Source organism: Cryptotermes secundus, unplaced genomic scaffold (genome assembly GCF_002891405.2).
Source record: "Cryptotermes secundus unplaced genomic scaffold, Csec_1.0 scaffold864, whole genome shotgun sequence".
Classification (NCBI taxonomy): domain Eukaryota; kingdom Metazoa; phylum Arthropoda; class Insecta; order Blattodea; family Kalotermitidae; genus Cryptotermes; species Cryptotermes secundus.
The window spans coordinates 105,497-126,977 of NW_019733330.1; the positions used below are offsets into that span (position 1 = coordinate 105,497).

General features: G+C 35.7%; 3 protein-coding genes across 5 annotated transcripts in view; 1 reads left to right on the plus strand and 2 right to left on the minus strand.

Annotated features, from left to right (window-relative positions):
• Nucleotides 1-201: 201 nt before the first annotated feature.
• Nucleotides 202-15,167, minus strand: LOC111868064 (GPI ethanolamine phosphate transferase 2). Its single transcript, XM_023858425.2, has 14 exons — nt 15,078-15,167; nt 14,730-14,907; nt 14,310-14,508; nt 13,853-14,062; nt 13,190-13,378; nt 12,302-12,447; nt 10,456-10,679; nt 9,739-9,931; nt 8,456-8,765; nt 7,361-7,742; nt 6,131-6,296; nt 3,586-3,907; nt 2,412-2,590; nt 202-605 (listed from the first exon to the last, which is right to left on the minus strand). Exons 2-14 carry the CDS (start codon nt 14,870-14,872, stop codon nt 380-382), a joined length of 2,889 nt encoding a protein of 962 aa, XP_023714193.1. The 5' UTR covers nt 14,873-14,907; nt 15,078-15,167; the 3' UTR covers nt 202-379.
• Nucleotides 15,157-18,880, plus strand: LOC111868069. Of its 3 annotated transcripts, none has more exons than XM_023858431.1 (5): nt 15,157-15,238; nt 15,888-16,129; nt 16,265-16,352; nt 17,430-17,660; nt 18,497-18,880. In XM_023858431.1, exons 2-5 carry the CDS (start codon nt 15,912-15,914, stop codon nt 18,611-18,613), a joined length of 654 nt encoding a protein of 217 aa, XP_023714199.1. In that variant the 5' UTR covers nt 15,157-15,238; nt 15,888-15,911; the 3' UTR covers nt 18,614-18,880. The 3 variants fall into 3 exon arrangements, with proteins under 3 accessions (XP_023714199.1, XP_023714200.1, XP_023714201.1); XM_023858432.1 differs by having other exon boundaries at nt 15,167-15,238; nt 15,905-16,129; XM_023858433.1 differs by having other exon boundaries at nt 15,169-15,238; nt 15,896-16,129.
• Nucleotides 18,881-20,343: 1,463 nt separating this feature from the next.
• Nucleotides 20,344-21,481, minus strand: part of LOC111868066 (TBC1 domain family member 31) — a 46,145-nt gene continuing 45,007 nt past the window's right edge. Inside the window, exon 21 of the mRNA XM_023858427.2 lies at nt 20,344-21,105. The gene's annotated coding sequence lies outside the window, so the exon portion shown is untranslated. The remainder of the gene's footprint in view (nt 21,106-21,481) is intronic.

Here is a 21,481-nt window from a genome sequence, read left to right on the forward strand (position 1 = left end):
TATTATAAAGGTGTGGAATGGTTTCAACTGGCTCAGATAGGGTTCAGTGGTGGAAATTTTGTGAACATGGCAATGAATATTCAGGTACTATAAAAGCACTAACTTTCTTGAACAGCTGAGTAACTATAAATTTTTCAAGGGAGAGCTTAATTAGGTAAGGAGTTAGTCACAAAAGGAAAAAAAAATGTGGCAGACTGTTAGAATGAAAAATTGTATTTAAAAATTCAAATTGATTTTACAACTTAATTAATACTGACACATCAACAAAGAACAAAAGTTGTGGGCAGAGAGAAGAGAGTAGGAGCAGCTTGATGAGGATGCAAAAGAAAAATGTTCATGGTTGAGAAGAATGATGGTGATGAAATCCTCAAGATCTCATTTAAGTCTGAACATTCCTTACAACAGCTACAGCAAAGATATTTATAAGAAGCATCACAAATGAAACAACCAAGGTGTGTGTGACCTCATACAATAACTTTGGGGAGAATACAGTCCACACAAACAGGTGGTAACGAAGAAATGTCACCAGTACAACATACACAGCAACAGGAAGTAGACGCAAAAGAGCTATGCAATGGTGAAAACTGTGAAACTGCTCCCAGAACCTGAAAGAGAAAGATTCTGTAAAGATTCATATTACAAGATGATGTACATGATTTATGATTTTCTCAGTATTTTAATAAACTACTCTGTTTTGTTAAAATATTATTACTGACACACACACACACAGACACACGAACAAACATAGTATGTTCATAATTGCCACTATTTATCCAAAGTAATGTTTCTTGCACAAATCATATCATTTTTATTAATATAATATATTTTCTGAATTGAATTAATTATACTATATATAGAAAGTTCTATTTATCATTTAAAATATACTGAAAACATTACAAATGTTATGCACTGATTTCTAAAGGTAACAGTTTAACAGATTACAGGGTCACTAGCAAAGTACCCATATAAATCAATGGTGAATGTAAGAGATAAGATTTTAAGCAGTTCTGTTCATTAGATTTTTATCCTTTAATGATTTAAAAGATAAGTTTTTGGTAAACTTATTTTAAAGCAATCTGTTGCTAATATTATAAACTTGGTAATTTTCATATATTTATAGAAGAGACAAGTAAGAATAAATATTCTGAAGCTAATGTTATGCAGTAAGCAGTCTCATTATTTTTTACAGAAGAGATCATAAAAATAAACAAGTCTATATTATTCCATTATTTTGATGTATGGTTCTGAAGATAAAATTATTTAGCACAAACTTCTGAGCACTATGTATTAGATACTGGAAGCTGTGAAACAGGTTCACATAAACTGATCATTTTTCTCTTTAACATGTCAAGAAACGTGGAAAACATATAATTCTGACGCCAATTTTTAGCTATACCAAGTGCTTCGAACTGTACATCTGTTCCTGAAGGTAAAGAAAGGTAAAGTCCCTGTGCTTATCTAATTAAGCACTATGTCATGAAGGCATAAGGGGAAGTGGATGTACATACTTACTTACTTACTCATGGAGCTGAGCCCTTCTTGAGGAGCCACCAATTCTGCAGCTACTCAAGAATTTCCCAGCATTTTATGGAACCTGAAGGTTCATCACCGTGTCCACAAGAGCTCTCCATTGGTCCCTATCCTGAGCCAGATCTATCCAATCCATACCATACCATACCATCCTATCTCTCTAAGATCCATTCTAATATTGTCCACCCACCTATGCCTTGGTCTTCCCTGTGGTCTCTTTCCTTCTGGCTTTCCCACCAATATCTTATACGCATTCCTTGTCTCCCCCATTCGTGTTACATGACCTGCCCACCTCATCCTCCTTGACTTAATCATTCTTATTATACTCGGAGAAGAGTAAAAGTTATAGATCCACATTTTCTTGACCTTGGCACTAGCTGGAGGTGAGTGATCACCTTCATGCCCTGGCTGCTTTAGCCCTGGGAAAAGAGCCCCTGATACCCATGGGATAGGAGGTTTGGGTGGACCCCAGAACCGGTCTGGACAACACAGAGAAGAGAAAATTCTTGACTCTACTGGGACTACTCCAACCCCTTGGTTGTCCAGCCCATAGCCAGTCACTATACTGACTATGCTATCCAGTGTTCTTGAAGGTCTTGTTAAATTTAATATTACTGAAACATGGGTATTAAATAGACTAAAATGTTTTGAATTTCTCCAGAAATGTGCCTGACGTGTGTGACACAGTGGAAGTGTTACCTAGGCTTGACTGACAAAACAAATTTAGACACTGAGTTCGAAAATTTGTATCTATCTACTTTCCACATAGTAAGATTAAACAAGGCTTTATTTACTTTGATTCTAACAGGGCTGAAATTTGATGTTTTGCATTTAATTCACTTTACAGTTCTTATTTGGTAGCAGAATATGGATCTTTGTACCTATCAATGCCTTCTTTTTGGTTCTGGAAGATGAGTTTCGACAGAAGTAAGAGATAGGACAGAATTGGTGCAGAATATGTGTTGATGATTAGGAGAGTTCCAACAACCATAGGGTTGTACCCAATTTGACCCACATAGCCAGATGCAATGTCTATGGTGGCCAAGCTGTTGGAGTTACCCTGCAAGAAATAACATAACATCTACATATCAACTGAAATGTTTTCTGAAATGAAAAATCTTCAACATGCTACAGGACTTCTTCCTGAAAGCTAAAGTTATACAATCATATTTATTTATGCTTGTTGTTCCTAGGTATATCCATTTTGACTAATCTTGAATGGTTTTATCTGTTGTGATACTATGACCTTGTTACCACAATCGTTACTTTATCTTAGCTATATAGATTTGTATTATCAATTTCTTTACTAATAATAATGTCTTGGAAAATACATATTGAACAAATTATACCTAAATTAAATGCAGCTTGCTATGCGATGAGATCAATTAAGCCTTTTATGTCACAGGAAACATTGAAGATGGTTTACCATGCCTACTTTCATTCTATTATGAACTATGGATTAATATTTTGGGGGAACTCTTCACATAGTGTAATAATTTTTAAAATACAAAAGAATATAATTAGAATCATTACAGGATGTAGAAGTAGAGATTCATGTAGAGAATTATTTAAGAAATTAAAAATTCTACCTCTTCAATCGCAATACATATTATCGCTTCTCTTATTTGTTGTTTACAACAAAGATAAATTCAAATTAAATTCTGATGTCTATAACATGAATACTAGACAAAAATATAACTTCCACCTACCCTCATCAACTTTATCAGTATATCAAAAAGGAGTCTACTTTACTGGCATAAAAGTGTTCAACAATCTGCCACAAAGTATTAAAAACTTGGGCAATGATACTAAAAAGTTTAAATCAGAGTTAAAGAATTATCTACATGCTCATTCCTTCTACTCTTTAGATGAATACTTCAATGTAAATAGAGAATGATGTAAAATTAAGTTATATTAATTTCTAAGCTAAAATTGCCTGTATTTATTTATGTAACCTTTTGACTTGTTCTGTATCCAAAGGTACTAACCTGCTTAGGATTTATAGAATGTAAATAAATTCAATTCAATTCAATAATAATCAGAGTACCATCATACCTGATAAAAATAGACAACAGTGCCAATCCAAACATGGGCAACAACCAGCCACCATGTATTTGTAGTAAGGCACCTGTGAGAAGCATAGGCTGTACCCACACAATGGCTCATGAAAACCTGTGCAGGAAGCAGAATGACATTGTGCGGGCGATGCAGCAGAGCACAGATGAGCAGCCAGCAACATGTGAGTTTCCTCAGCAGGCATCCCAATCTCCGTAATGAACTGGAATGCTGCACTTTCATTTCATACAGTGTCTGACCAATGCTGTTTGTTATTAACAGTGTTAAGATGCTCCAGAAAATGCGAGCCTCCATGACACCCCTACAGAGAAGAATCCATCTCTCAGTTTGTGTTCAATGGTAAAAAGTTATTTGTGAGAGATAATGTTCCTAGGATGGCATTTAGCAAGACACTGAGCTTCAAGAGCAACTATATACTCTATTCAGATACACATTAGTTATGTTAATAATGTGATACTTATATAGATTTCACATGTCAAGTTAGTGTTTCATCAGTTATTACCATCACACCAAAATATATATTTTTTAATTACATTATTACAAGGTGGATACTTTTCCAGATATCTATCATATTCAAGATAGAAAGACTTACACTCCGTGACAACTGGTGAGTCTCCATGATTGTCAATTTGATATTGCTGATGACAAAACAATACAAATTACTAAAATAGCAAGTCCCCAATGGCATGATCTTCACACCAACTTGGGTGAAATCTGATAAATGCATACAATATTCATGTTTCATAACTGAATCATGGTACAAACAGACATATGCACTGATTAACATGATTCCAAAGAAGGGATCTTTGTCCTGAAGAATCCTATAAATGCTACTGAAGAAGATATTTGAGACTAGAATACCTACAAAGATTAGCAATTCATTTTCTTTCATGCGTAACTTCCACTTGTACAGATTTCAGTTGATACTGATACTTTTTAGACAAATCCACATCATTGCCATGTTTGAAACTGTTAGCAGTTAATACAGAAATTTGTAGGTATGTTTACAATCTACCTTAATACCAAATTTCACCTTGATTTTATCAGATATCACTACGCAACAGAAAGCTATTTTGTACAGTCATTGTGATGTTTTATGTTCTACAAAATGGTGACCTTATTAAAGGTTACTTCAGTAAAATTCTTCACAGATCTAATACCACAAAATTTTAGGGCCTTACATTATAATGTACTAGTGCTACTTCCACCTCAGAAGTTCATACACCACAGGTTGGCATCATTTATGGCACAGAATTAAAAAGTTCAAATGTGTCATGACTTCCAGTGGTATAATGTTCATATCATCCTGTATGAAAATCCACTTGTTGGTTTAAGAGTTATTAGATTGGGCAGACATATATGAATATGATGTTGTAAGCCCATCTTTCCTTAATTACAGTCTTCTGGGATGTGATGTCATATAGTTAAGTAAATGGATATCAATATTCTGGAGGAACTTGTTGCATCAAACTTCAGGGTATAAGTGACTCTTCTGTCCTTAAGATAGAAGCAGCTGGTGCCTCCAAAATGATGGTACCCATCTACCAAACTACATGGCACCACATCTAAGGAGACTGACATCTTTGTGCTCATTGCCATGAGAACTTCAAGTCTCATTATGTTTCCTTACACCATTACGAAAGCAAGCTGAAAGTACATAGCAGAAAGTATCTCATATTCTGGTAGCCTGAAGGGTCAACACTGCTAATACCAAAGACCACCATTGGACACAATCCCCAGCCAGTTTTATCCACATCTTCTGTTTATTTATGGTTTATTTACCACACCTATCAATAGCTAATAATAGAGTGATTAATGAAATGGAAAGAATGTGGAAGGAATCACACATGGCCTAATTTAATAACCATCCACTTTCCTACAGGCATTAAGGAAAACCACAAAAATGTCAGAATACTCTGTGTCCCACACTTCATTCAATCCAGAACTCCCAAATAGAAGTCAGAAGTATTACCACTTGAGCCAATTTACTCAGCCATCCAATTCTCTAGTAAAATTAAATATAAACATATTCTGACATGTAGACCCATTTCTGGGCAGTCTGAAATATTTCGGGGAGGCAACAATAGAGGAGGTACTGCAAGAAGTGTTTTCTATTAGGTCCATGCCATGCCCATTGCTGGGCAATGGGTCATTAAACACACATTCTTCAGAGCCAATGACACATATTTTCTGTGGGGTCTGTGCTGAGGAATTATAAGAGGGCACAGAATGGAGTACAAAAGACTCAGGAGAATGAGAACTGAAAAAGTTCAAAGGAGTATAATGGAGTTAGCCTGTGAAAGGAAGACTTGATTTGTGATGTAATTACAGTGAGACTGTTATAAATCGGTTGCCAGGATACGACTAATGTGTGTCCTAGTTATTATTAGTCACGGAACCCCGGATATGTGATAATATGAACAAAAGAATGATAAATGGTGTCATAAAGTTCTTCTGACATACATCCCTAGTGCAAATTAAGAACAGTTACTAATGCAAAAATTAGAGAAAATAAGATTCTAACCTGTCTTGAGGATAGGAGAATGGAAAGTCAACATTTCCTATGGCACTACGGTAACAGTACACACACACTGCAGCAGCTGTACATAATACTGCATCTATCAGCCATTTGTATGTTCCTGGATAGTGTTCAGGGATGTACAAGCAGCAATAACACACTGCTACAAGACCTTCAAATAAACAGACACATTTATACACATAAATACACAGCTGGTCAAAAGATGGGGGGGAGAGGCAAATGTTAAAAGTATGAGAGATTTTCAGAAATGTGTTACCAATCATTACACATACGAAATGACTGAGTAAACTATGAAAAATATCAATTAGGATAGCCAGTCTCTGGGCCAAGATCTGATCCAGGCCATGCAAAATATGATGCAGGAATGTAAACCACTCAACCATGACTCCAACGACACAAATCTTTTTACTCTGCAATATATTTATTGCATTCAGGTAATGTTTGCTACCATTCAGTCCAGAAGCTTTTGTCTTCTCATCTGCTATCTAAAAACATAAAAATTAGATCATACAAAACTATAATTTTGCCTGCGGTTCTGTATGAGTGTGAAACCTGGTCTCTGACATTAAGGGAGGAACATAGACTGAGGGTGTTTGAGTACAGGATGCTGAGAACATTTGGTCTGAAGAGAGATGAAGTGGAGAAAACTGCATAATGAGGAGCTTCGTAACTTGTACTCTTCACCAAGCATAATTAGAACAGAGAGAATGGGGTGGTATGGATTGGATTGATCTGGCTCAGGATAGGGACCAGTGGAGGGGTTTTGTGAACATGGTAATGAACTTTTGGGTTCCACAAAATGTTGGGAAGTTCTTGAATAGCTGCACAACTGGCATCTTCTCAAAAAGGGTTCAACCCCATGAAGTTAGTTAGTTCTGCTCTATATTTATAAACAAACAACTATATAAATAAATAAATATGCACCTTGGCTTAAGTTGGCAATGCACATTATTCATTCACACAATACTCACATTGTGCAACATATTAATGAGAATTTGAAATATCATACTTCATAAAAACAAGTTCCTCCACAGTGGTGTACAGTGTACACAGACAGAAGTACAGATGCAGACATGGAAAATGTGACAACAGATGCCCTAACATTTTTGTAGAAGATGTGTACAAATTAATGCTTATATATTCTTAATAATTTTAACAAATTCTATCACAGATATTTAGAAATTTTTTAATTGACTGTTAAAAAGTGTGAGTTACCTAAGAGGAACACAACTGACAGGTAGGTTTTCTGCTCCTGCTGGATGAGCCAATCTCCAGCATCTGGCAATGATGCCCACTTGTCACCAGTTTGGTTCCATTTTCTGAGGATGCGATGGAGAAGTGGTAATCCTAACCAGCTCAACAGAAGCCTACCAGGCATAGGCTTTTCTAGAGAAGAGTGCCTTTTGTCTGTAGGAACTGATGGCTTCTTGGAGAACATAGTACAGAAAAGCTCATATAGAATGACAACTGCAAATGTCAGCCACAGGAAGTACCATATTTGGTGCTCCTCTTCTATAAAACTGCTGGATGAGAGGCTGATAACATGTAGCAATGTGCCCACCACAAGAATGATTCGGCCTTGACCTGGATGAAGTATCTGTGTGCAAATGTACAATATTAAATGCTCTAGACAAATTATATATAATGAGACATTTATATTTAGAACCCCAGATCAGGAATGGTTATGATGCACCCAGTTTAGATATCAACATGGTTCCTGGATATCAGAATTAAGGTATTTTCTGTTGTTCCTCTGTCTCTCCAGCAGAATCCTGGAATAGTATCTTAAAAAAGTCCAATACTGCCTCACTCTTCCAAATAGTTACACTGGAACCGCTATTTAATCTTTTAAACTACACTAGTTACTACATGTACCACCTGCTATGGCAGTAAAAAATAACTGTATTCTGCTATAAAGAGCATTTATGCATTTTGTATGATGTTCAGAATAAACAGTAATTAATTTCCTAAACATCGTTAACCAGTTATCTTTGTATTGGAGAGGTAGCACTTTCTGATAGGAAATGATTCTTCAAATACTATTTAGATAACGTTTGAGCTTCAAAGGATTAGTGTTCCTCAATCCACAAATAGATATGTTACCGTACTCTTGACAGTAACTACCAATTAAAAATCAGCTTGCATAATAAAGCCACATGCTTAATTTCTGTACATATCTGACTGATATTCCTCAAAAATAGAGAGATAGAGACTCAAATTGAAAATAAGAAGACAGAAGAAAGAACTCTTAAATTTTTAATTACACACAAATAGGATCTAAAATAACAAATATAACTCCTATACACTGACCTGAGAAATATGTATCCTTTGGAATGTACTTGTCAGGATAAGAGTTGTATTCACTCCAACCACAATTATAATACCAAGTATAATTGGTATTGCTATGAGGGAATAACTGCAGAGGATGCTGGTGCTTTGACTTAATGAGCACCAGAGAACACTCATACTTAAAAGCATTATGTTAATGAGAGTTGTTAACATCAGAGGCACAGGATGTGGTCTTATTTTCATAGCAAGTATGATGACTAGCTGAAAGAACAAACATAAGACTGCTGTAATGCACTTTAAAATACATGTACTTGGTGGTCTACAGACATACAGTCACCTTATGCACAAAGATTTCAGGTTTGAGACTGTCTAGTTCTTAGAAAACTTGCTTCAACCATCACCCGTAACAAGGTCAAAATTCTGTGAATATATGGAATACTTTACATAAATTGGAGCCCACAATTCTGGGTTTACTCTACTGCCCAACAGAGGCTACATACACAAGTAATCAAAAACAGGAAGTACTCACAATAAACATTTACTCTTTGGCTTTTCACTTCAGTAACTTATTCTATTCAAGTGTGTGAGTGCACATGTTTGTGAGTCAGGGGTGGAAATGGTTTTTCACTACTAGGTAGATGTTCCAGTTGCAGAATTAGGTGAACACTCCAGATCAGTAGAAAAGCCCAGGGGAATGACATACACATACTGAAAGCAATCACTGCAATGTAGGCATGTGAATTTGTGCCTAAATGTATTGTTACTGGAAATGACAGTTATGGTATCATAATCCACTAGAAATATGTTCCCCAAAATTATATGCCCTGGACTAAGTACAAGGCTTCTGTTTACATCTACTCCCATTTCCAGCCCTAATGTGAGTGCATACATGAATGTAGGACAGACAGAGGGAGAGAGAGAGAGAGAGAGAAATCACAGAATGGTATTCTCATGTGAACCTGGTCCTTGGAAATTAGTTTGATCTTTTCTGTTTTTATGTGAATGCAACGTGAAAACCAACTTATATTGCAGTCTTCTGGTTTATGAAACCTTGTAGCCTGGTTTCAGCATTGGTGGGGGGGAATTGCCTTTGTCTTCAGGGTGCACAGTTTCATAACTTAAATGGACAATATATTACTCTTCACCACTATCAATACTTCAATCCTATATGCTGGAAATCTAAGTTGAGCTTTCTGTAAGAATATTTTAACATGTTGCGCGACTGAGAACCCCCCTCCACCCTCCTCTCCACGGTAACGTAGCGCTCCCCGCCACTCCCCTCCGCGGTGACGTCACGCGGTGACGTNATCCCAGATGCTGTGACCAATAAAGGTATATCAAATGTTACCAATGAGTCTGCCAGCTGTGAACTCATACCAGTGAGAGCTGACATGTATAATCTTGCTATTGTACCATCTAGGCCAGACTTAGATGAGTTATCTGAGGTCAACCAGATGGCATGGAGCATCATAGCCTCTTTATATTCTAAATAACTTGCTGCAATAAATGTATAGAAAGAATACTGAATGGGTCAGAAATATAACTTATTCCTTAACATACCTCCACATCCTTGTTAAGTATGCAGCATCAACAACCAATCTGAGTGCAAAGCATACATATGACACTAATTCAAATTCACTAATATTTCACACATAATGTTTTTCCTTCAGAAAGACTGAACATCATAATTAAATGTTTAGTGTATCTGCTTTGAGTTTGACAGGTCCTGGCTTTGATTCGCAGCTTAGAGGCTGGTCCTTGTGACATGTTAACTGCAGTTTCCTTGTTCCTTTCTGATATCATGATCACTTATTTCCACACCCTTCCAATTATTTTTCACAAACATCTTCTGATTCAATGCCAAATTATCTACATAGCTCAGGAAATAGTACTAAATATACTAACACATAAGCAAACACAAACAAATTGTTCATGTGAGAGGAAGAATCATATAAAAAAAGTACAATTATAATTTACACATAAATTTAAAGGTTTCAACTTGTAAAACAACTTTAAATCACCTTGTGTAGCACTATCAGAAATTTGGTTTTCAAACTGAGTAGCCACTTGTTTACAGTTGTAGTACAGTGCATACAGCTGTTGTGAAAATGGTATATTGTGCAGAAGTGCTGGAATCATTTTACCAAGGTTGGTTGCTGGAATCGGAAGACCAAGCAACATAGACAGAGTGGGAACTAAATCTATCTGTGGCACAAACGCTTGAAGTACACCTTCAAATGGGCCGCTGAAACAAGTGCACAAACATGTGGTAATTGTTAAACAAAGAAATCTGGTACAGCATTCCATCTTCATTATGGTAGGTAGCAATGATGGTGAACAAACAAAGCACAGCGTGACATACACACACACACACACACACACACACATATATATATATATATTACAAAATGGTAACCCAACTAATGAACCACATGGAGCTGACAAGCTGCTACTCACTGTGCTTCTCAAGAATTTCCCAATATTTTATGGAACCTGAAGGTTCATTACTGTGTTCACAAGAGCCTTCCACTGGTCTCTATCTTCAGCCAGATCAATCCAGTCCATACCACCCAATCTTATTTCTCTTAAGATCCATTTTTATAAAATGGGAACCTACAGTGATAATGGGTAATACCTTCAGCCTCAATCTCAAAACAAATACAGAAAGGACTCTAGTGCTGTTAAGGGTTAGAGATGTGATCATAGCAGAATGAAAGGAAAGAAACATCACAAAAATGGGTCTTGTCTTTTCAAGAAGACACTGCAGCATTTAACTGCCTGAACACTGGCATACTTCTTAGCAATCCCACTAGTACCACTAGTATTTGGTGGATTACCAAATTAAATTTCATCTGGAAGGCTGGATACCCTGACTGCATGTGAATTTCATCAATTACACAGGCCTACAAAAAAAAAAAATTTTTTTTGGTGTCTAGGATTTTAGAACTAATTTTAGTTATATTTAAGGCGCTGAATCTAAATATAAAATCAGTTTTTCTCTACCAGCTCTACTTTTTTAGATCAGCGTTTTTGTAACGTGCAGTTCTACACAAAATGTGCAGTTCTAATTGTATTTTGTGCAGTTCTAAATCTCATATGCAAGGATTGGTTCCTGTATATTTGCCCTATTGTCAGTCTGCTGTCCACTGAGTTCCCNNTTCATCTGGAAGGCTGGATACCCTGACTGCATGTGAATTTCATCAATTATCACTAAAAATGAAAAACATGAACATTTTCAAAAGACAATATTTACAGCAAATTTCATGAGTAATTCATGTATTTTTAAATACATATGTCACTTTTTGTTGTTCTAATGTTCTTGGCATTTGTGAGTTTCATATCAGATTACATAAAAATGGATATTTTAATCAGATTTCTTGCAAAAGTCTCAGTGAATAAGAGTATGCATACCATATAATATTAACATTATTAATGTACACAACTTGGGTCTAAAACACCTTTTGATTTTGTTATAAATTAAATATAAAAATGAATTTAGACCCTTGGATATAGTGGATCTCCTAAACTGGCCCCACAGTAGCTACTTCAATGATAGTTCCATTCCAGGCTTCAAGTGGCTTTTCCACCAATATTCTGTATGTATGTCTTGTCTCCTAAAACTTAGCCAGAAGACCAGTCCACTGTAGCCTTTTATATTTCATTGTCCTGACAATACTAACATGTGTAAATGAAGAAGTTTCTCATCACGTAATATCCCCAACTGCCTACTTAATTTAGTCTTTCCAGTATTAAGGATCAAAACTGTATGTAGACTAGACAGACAATATTTTTCAGAACAAACTAAACTTTCAGTATCATAAACACAGTTTTCCCTCATGATGAATATTAACTGATTATTCAAATTACCTAGATAGTTCTCCTGAACACATATCACCAATAATAACAAGGGGAACTAAAACTTCTTCTAGAGTGGCTCCACCATGGCTCCCTGAATTTTTCATACCATGGTCTCCACAAACCACCAGCACTGATGGAAGACCAAAATGTTTATCCTGGAGAAACAAATGGCACAATAATTCATGTACTACAAAATTGAGAAAAGAGAGGCTAAACTGAAACTTAACAGAAATGGTAATAAATAACTAGTATCATCCAGGGAAATGTGGAAGTGTAAGAAAGTCTTTAATACTTTCATAACAATCTTTCTAGGGGAAGGATAAATACAACATTTTTCACCTAAATGGCTATGAAAATGGCATTGAAGCTACCCCATGATGTGGCCATTCTACTGAGATGCAGAGAATAGAAGAAAGCAGATGTTCATGTAGCTTCAAAAATTGCATTACAAGAAGCAGATGATGGTTTCCAGAAACGTTTTGTACAAGTATACGCTAACAATGGAATGTGGCTGCTAACAGCATTTTAAAGGCAATTGTGTCTAAGGGCTTCTTAGAAAGTTCACAGCCATAATTATTTGTAAGTGAAAATGGTAGGTGTTTTCTTGAATCCAACATGACGGGAGTACTTTGATGCTTTATTATAAGAGAACTAGATTTGAAAACTGGATTTATGAAACAGCTGTTCCACTTAAAGGTTCTGACTTGCATGCTCCACACTTCTGATTCTTTTTTTTTGTATTAATGAATTATTGATATCTTCTGATTAGGAAATAATGGTCCACTTCAATTCTGAATATTTTACATTCAATCTCTGAGTGCAAAATGAGTTCATACAGACATAGGGTAAATTCCAACTCGGTCTCAAATAATTTCCTTCACAATTCTTTCACCTTACCCATGCTAAGAACATGTGATGAATCCTCTTCACAATATCATCCATTTCTTGTAATTTGGGCTTCACAAGGGGACTCTGTGGACCTTCAACATGTCCAATGTGATCCAGTCCCAGATAATGAAGCACCATTAGCCTCCAATCCTCAGCATTTAGCTCAGTAGCCAAGTGTCTTGTCACATTGTCATCCACCTCAAATCAATAACCAATTCTAGGATCAAACATTGTACTGTCATATGAATGGTTTCCAGTCCTCATACTGTCCTACAGGTTAAAAGTGACATTCAGTGCAAGGGTTCTCAAATAGTGGTCTGACCACTGAAGGCTTCAGATTTTTATTAATGGCAAAATGCAAAGTTCTGACAATGTATCTATTGCAAAAATACATCAGCCTGATGTATACTTGTGAACAGAAATACAATGAAGAATGGGAATCACTGTGCTAATTTCATTTTTCACCAACATCCTGAGTTACCAGATCATCTTAGATATCTCTTCAGAATCCCCTGAAGCCAAATTTTTAACCAGAAGTTGACGGTTTGGTTTTCTGGAGAACATGTTAATGTGCCAAAGTTCATATTTTGCTCCTGTTTTAATTGCTATGACTCACCCTTCTTATTATTCTTTAACTTTGCCAGAACATATTCCAAAGAGAAATCCGTTTACCTCTGTGAAGTCAGAAACAAAAAATGATGTAGTTCCTTCACTTCTGGTGAATACATTAGGAAACAGTTTTAACCATGTTTCATCTCCATAGAAAATTAACTTCATGTCATGATGCCTTGCTTGAAGCAATAAATTATCTTCCAAGATTTTACTGCTGCCCAAGTTCAGAGCAACATCTGCAAAACTGGGTACAGTACCAGTTGTCATGGCCTGAAAAGAAACAGTGTTTGAGAACCTCGTATCTTGTTCATGGCTACTGTAATGGGAGATGTTACATTCAGTGAGACTTGAAATTATGCTGTCTTGACAAAATACAGAAAGATGATTCAGTGACTTGTGTCAAGATCCAGTACCATTACTGATACCTCTGGTGTAGCCTAACATTACTATCCTCAAAGCATCCTTTGCATGAACTTCCTACTACAAATATTAATGAGACAACGAACTTAGGTCCTACTTTAATTCTAGGCATTGTCACTGTTGGTGGCCTGGCTTTTCCAATCAGTAAACAAGCCTTCTTCCCATCAATTAATGATGCTGTATATGGCATATTCAAGCGTCCTTTTTCACCCTCCACAAAATTCCAGCGAAGAGCATCAATGACCATAATAACTAATCTTCCAACAGAAGGCTTGTAAAGTTCATTAACACTGACTCTGAAAAATTCAACACAATATAAGTTTAGTACCAAAAATTAGCTCTGAAGCAGCCACCCATAACCAGTGTAGCTGATTCAACTTTATATCTAACAATTCATATTCATATTCATATTCATATTTATTTCAAGTTCAGTTGATNAAATCAACCAGTAAATCTGAAGTGTCATATTTATTAAACTGAGAGAAAAGAATATTCCAGTTCCACTACATTAACTTACTTAATATCAGCTACTGTTGTAGGTAAGCTGTCCACCGTTGCTGTTGTTCCATAAATATTCTTCATTGGAAAGAAACCATATAGAAACAGTATGATGGAGAATACTTCTATTGTTACTATATAATGTAGTATATAACTGTGCATTATTTATATGTAATAAATGTCAATGGGAGGAGGAGCTGCAACATAAGAACATGATACAGAACAATACACAATCAATATTATCTCAGAGTGAGGTTAGGATACGAAATTTATGAACACAATTTTTACTTCATTCTGTGAATAATATTAATAAACAAAGAAAGTAAAAGAACCTTCGGCAATACACAGACTTTTAAAAATAAAATACCTTATGCAGTTCTGTAGTGCGAGAATTTTGCAGAAATCAGCTGATTTTACTACCCTCATTGCCCTCATTACCTTTAAGTTTTCAAGATGGTGACATTTTGAAGCTTTAGTGGTGTGATCTGGTCAATAACTTATCAGTTTTGGAGAATTCACGTCACCTAGGTAATCTGTATTGCATATGCAGGCCTTATAACACATTTAATAATGCTCATATGTTCGTGAAATATATATTCGACGTGAGTCATAAGTCTTGTTCCAGAGCAAATAGATTAAGTAAGGGAAGTTGATAAGATTGGAGACAGCTGTCTGAAAATTTGAACTAATTTACATGAAATACGATTTCTTTAGTTTGATCAGTTTACAGATTATTTTCTTTCACTTCAGTAATTTTACGTATGTTGTAAAATTAAGGATTCCCGGTCGGTCGGTTAAATTGCTGCTGGTTTGGCCAGCAGAATCAGAAAATTTTACACCTATTAATACCAACCGAAGTCAAGCCAGTGGTTAGACCTGTCAAATGAGAGGCTAAAACTGGAAGTTCAAAGCATTTGGCATAATTATGTTGAAGTAATAGTGATTTTGAATTGTGTATGTCAAAATCAAGTAGTTCCTATGCTTAACTTTCTTGTATTAAGCTTAAGTTTCACATTCACCTTTAGGCTTATGTATTGTGACCTAATGATGCACAGTTGAGCATGATCAGGTTTTAAGTAAATTGTCTTTAATTTAGATATTCTGAGAGTGCTTTGTTATTAATACAAATGTGATATTAATATGTAACTTCATATTGACATTTTCATGATTTTTAAAGTTAAATAGTTCAAATAGTTCTGAGATGTCACTAGTTCTGGAAGAAGTGTGGAATGAAGCAACATCAGGTCTGCCAAAAAATGTAACTGATGAATGGTGGACTAAGATATTGCAGAAGTATAGTGAAGATGGAAGGAGTTATCATAATATTCAGCACTTGGAAGAGAAGTTTGACCAATTGAAAACAGTGAAACAAATTTTGAAAAATGCAAACGCAGTTATATTGGCTACCTTCTTCCACTAGTAAGTAGAAGTACTGTCTTATTTTTTGGCTCTTTATTAATTCTTCATGTAAATGTAATTTACATTAATATGAATATTAATTATGAATTAATATTTACATTAATATGAATTGATGGTACAATTGCTTGCTTACAGTTATGAATATGATCCCAAAGCAGTGGACAGTGAGGAAAAAAATTCCGAACATTTCAGTAAATTTGCTGACGAGTGTGGCATCCCTAATGTAAGTGAGTTTAAGTTTTCTATATTGCTACCAGTATAGGGTGCTCATCAGTAGCATGAAGTTTCATGTATGGAAAATAATGTTAAATATATTTCACACTGAGTTGATAAGACAGTCAGGATTCCTGAAGGCTGTCTTTAAACAGTTCTTCTTGAATTAGGTGATGAATAAAATTTGTTCACAAAGAAACATAAATGATTGCAAAGGGTGGCATGTAGAACTGAGACCAGCATCTGGGCATTATTTATGATTCTCGGAATAAACAGCAACTACTTCCCAAAACACTTCGACTAACCGACTATGTTGGCTCATGTAGTAGCAGCTTTGAATTGTGTTGAGGAAGTGCTCAGTTAGACCCTGACAGGAACTGACTGTTCTGACTAAGGGTTTCATTTGGTTTTCCACAGTCCCGCCAGGCAAATACTGGGACAGTATTTTAAATATGGACATGGCTGCTTCCTTTCATGTCTTTTCCAGTCATTTGACAGTATAGAATATGACTTCCTGATAAGAGTCTTTAAATAAATAAATAAAATGCACACATGACAGATATTCAAATCTCTTCACTTCAGTTTCATATCCCATCTTCTGGTATAGAGTTATTTCATATTTTTCCTGGATCAGGGATAGCCCAGTCAGTGTAGTAATAGACTATGGACTGGGCAGCTGGAGTTTAATTCCTGTCAGGGACAAGAGAGATTTTTCTCTTTTCCACAGTGTCAAGACTGAATCTGGGTTCCACCTAGACTCCTATACAATGAGTACTGGAGGCTCTTTTGCCAGGTGCAAAACAGCTGGAGCATGAGGCTGACCACTCACCATCTAGTGCTGAGGTCAATAACAGTAGAGCTATACTTCCACTCCCCCATACATCTTTATGGTGTAGTGCTTAATTGAATGGGCACAGGGACTTTACCTTTATAGTTCTTGTCTTCTTATGGGGTCTCTGAGGCAGCCTGCTATTACAAATTAAAGCAGACCTGCTTGTGCTATGTCACTTTAGTATTCTCCTCCTGTCTTTAATGAACATACTAGTTATAGGTACAAAGCAGCACAGTGTAGGATATCTGCTTGTAGGAGAGCCCTCTTCGCAGTGCAGTTGTGGATCTTCTCCATGCAGCTGCCACACACAGTACAGACGCACACAAGACAGATGGGATGTATGGTAATGAGGACCTGCACTTCTTTTTAGACATTGATATGGCAGTTCTGGGGTCAAGCCCAGAGCATTACTCTGAATACATAGCTAAAGTTCAACAGGAATATGCCTTCTTACCAGAGACTATATACAGAAGTCTCAGGCTTAAGGTGGGTATTTGCCGAATTGAAACACTGTTCGACTCTTGTTGAGGCACAACAGTGATTTATATTTTAGTTTACAGTCCTGTGGATTTGGATCAAAACTAGAGAATAGATTTCTGTTGGTGGTATTTCCATCATTCTTTTCGCATGATGAAAATAACCATCTGTTATGTATAACTGCCACAAAAACCTCAAATCTTATATAAATTAGCCATTTATATTTGTGATGTATTTATAAAATTATATAACAATATGAATTAAAGCCACAGCCACTTAAAAGCTGAGTACAGGAACTATGCATTACAGCATTAATAAACCATTTTTATAGTAACATTAACCAGCTTTAGACAGTGAAACCTGAATGTTCTATACCTATAATACTAAAGCCTTTTAATGAACATGAATCTGAACCATTTCAGTCCACTTCACAGCCTCCTTAATGTTTACTTCAATATTATCCTTCCTTCTTCCTTTCAGTCATCCAAGTTGTCACTTACCAGGAGATTTCCTTGCCAACATTCTGTATTTCCTCCTTAATCTCCCTAATTTAAGCTTATGTTCAGTGTACCATAATCTCACTGGTTTGGCTGCCTTCTCACCCAAGGTGACATTTACATTCTTATGTAATCTTAAGATGAGGCACACTTTCTGAAATTCAGTATCCAGTAAGGATATAAACAAACTTGAAACATGTAATACCATAACTGCACCTTAAAGAGATACAAATACAGTGAAATGTTACATAGGAACAATCACACATGACAGTTATAATTATACGAAATAAGAAATATAGTTTTTAAATAACAATGCCATATTTGAACGTTAATGGATTTCTTTTTCAGGTCCTACAGAGTTTTTTACAAATTCCAAACATATTTGCCAGCAGAGAATTTCGAGAAAAGTTTGAGTCTAAAGCAAGAGCTAACATACAGAAAGAAGTGGACTCTTTGAAACGTTGAGTTTGTCTGATTTCTGGTAAAATGCCCATAATGCTGTCTTTCAAGTGTTAATGATCTTACAGTGTTCAAGACAGAGTAATTAATATTACATTAATATTCTAGTCTGCTCTCTATTTACAGTGGTAGTAATCTCTTATGACAACCTGTGTGTTCATCATACATATAAAGTATTTCTTTGTAGTGTTGGCTATGCCTTCTGATAATGGCCAGTAGTGGCCAAAATATGTAAAGGCAATTTTTTGTATTAAACCTGTTGCACATGATGGACCTTGCTCCTCATTCTTGTACTGCAAATACTACTTTGAGATATCATGATGTAGCAGAAGAATTTATTTTATTTTCATAATGTACATTTTGTTGTGTGTCACAAATATATGGCTGGGCCATATATACCTGTCTGTAATTGTTATCAGACATCGAAGATGTTCAGAGCAGAAGTAGCCACTGTACTGATCCAGACATCATAGTATGGAAAGTATTGAAAATGTGGAATGTATTCACTTGCTTGTTTCAAAGCTGAAAACAATAAGGATCTCTTTAAATGTTGTTAAATCAATGTACTAAAATGTTGTATCACTTGAAAGAAACAATATTGATATCAGAAACCACTCTGAACATCCAAGAACTTCATTCTTTATTGCATGTTTCTTGACCCTTGTCAAGTATTTATAATTTATTGTACTTCCCTCTATTATGCAGAGAGATCTATCATTCCATAAACCTACGAACACAACTTTTTACAACAATTGTGAGCATTTACGGAGAAATTGTCAATTATGTTGCCCTGTTGCTATATATGTGGTAGTTTTCTAGTTTTCTGCTGTAAATTTCTTAACTGTGCATTACTGTTACTATGACCTGACAAATCACTGAGCTGACCTGGCATGATATCAGGAGTGCAACAAAGAAAACAGGTACATCTGTATTTTATGACAGTTGGAATGCAGAAGTATATTACTTTTTTTTATCTGAGCTTTACCATTCAAATTTAAAGTGCATTATGTTGTATTTTAGCGTCCTGTTGCACTGATTTTCATCCATGATACATATGCGGTGGCCGTCTTGTAGTGCACTCAATTTCACCTGTTACTTCACGACATGTTTCGGCAGCCATAAAGGGAGCACACATCACTACACACGGTATACACAGAATATAAGAAAAAGACTCCCATAGTGGAAGAACCATACGCGAGTTTGAATTAAGACACATAAGATGAACAATCTTAACAAATTTTAGTGTATAAAAATTTATTATAATTGATGAATATGTACTTTTTAAACAATTTTACAAAGACATATAATGGCAAGCAATGAAATAGCTTTGCGTAAATAACGAACCTGATGATGGCACTATGTTGCCGAAACATGCCATGAAGTAACAGGTGAAATTGAGTGCACTACGAGACGGCCACAGTATACATATCATGGAAGAAATTCAGTGCAACAGGACGCTAAAATACAACATTATGAACTAAAGAGGATTAAGAAGATGANGAATTTGATAACATTGTAAATTACATGCCTGGTTTGCCCTACAGTACTCTACTTGGAAACATATGTTTCATCCATGAGAAGTCACATTGTAGTAGACATAAAAGTGACTATAAACGGAAGTGAACATTATGTCATGCTTGATAGCATTGAATATCACCATGAATATACTTCTTTCTGCTTGATTATGTATATATATAAGAAGAAAGCAGTCTTCTGGGATTTGGCATCCCAGAAGACTGCTTTCTTCATAATCACCGCCGTGAAAGCCTCAAATCTTACATATATATATAAGCTTTAAGTGTATTAATGTGAGCTACAGTAAAGATTCACCAAGCAAAGAGCACTTAAGCATTTACACTATGCAGAAGAATATGTTCTTTTAAACATAACCTGAAAATGATTCCCATATGCATTGCCTGTATCCTAATTCATGAACTTGCTTTCTATGGTGTGTATGTGTATATATCTGTGATATCTGTAATTGTAATATCAGGTCCAATAAACTTTTCTTCAAAATGTGAACAGATGTTTCAGGAATAATAATCTAAATGAATATGCCATGTTCATGATATACTTTTATATCCGTCCATACTATAGCCCAATTAACAAGGCAAGAAAAACACAAAATTCAGTTATACTTGAAAAGTGATAAGCCTAGCTTGTTAGGGTTCAGTTCTAGTCACAAATTTATGGTTCAGTAACTTCAAGCACAAAGATTGAAAATTTTACTGTAGTGAGCGTAATATTTCCATATGGAAATCTGCTGGTTTCAGTAATAACTAATACATTTATATGTAGAATGAAGATCTGAGGTGGGTACACTTGAATGAACTCTGGTGCCAGAAAGCTGACTTAGAAAGTAAATAAGCTGTGGCCAATACTTTGAAAAGTTAGCTCATATTTGGAGAGTTAATTCAAATTTCGTCATTCAAAATCTTCCCTATACTTCAATGAATGGCAGTTGAACCTCTGATTTCTCAAAATAGGAATCTTGTTTCCTGAAACAGAAATGATTTGTCTGACAATTAGGCATGCAGAGCTGTTAGCTTAGAACCTCTGTATCAGGGGAGTAGTAAACTGGGTGTGAAGGTCATGCAAATGGATGCCAATCTGATGCCATGTTTCTTACACAGTTCTTGCAACATAATTATGGCAGTGGATAGTGTTTTGAGAGGGAAGCAGATCTAATACATTCAGCATAGGATTTTCACATTCCACTTGAAAAATATGCAAGATTTCTTATTTACCAGGTATGGAACAATAAATAACATGATAAAAAGTAAAAGTAGGTAAAGCTATCCCTGTAACAGGCCGTGAAGGCCCATAGGGTTGTGAGATGTTGAGGGTCCCACATTATCTAGACAGTTGGCTCAA

Excerpts from the sequence above, each read along its gene's own strand:
- LOC111868069 (XM_023858431.1), top strand. The coding sequence starts at position 15,912 with ATGTCACTAGTTCTGGAAGAAGTGTGGAATGAAGCAACATCAGGTCTG. Across the intron at positions 16,130-16,264 it reads TTGGCTACCTTCTTCCACTA|TTATGAATATGATCCCAAAG; the intron begins GTAAGTAGAAGT and ends GCTTGCTTACAG. Across the intron at positions 16,353-17,429 it reads ACGAGTGTGGCATCCCTAAT|GAGAGCCCTCTTCGCAGTGC; the intron begins GTAAGTGAGTTT and ends ATCTGCTTGTAG.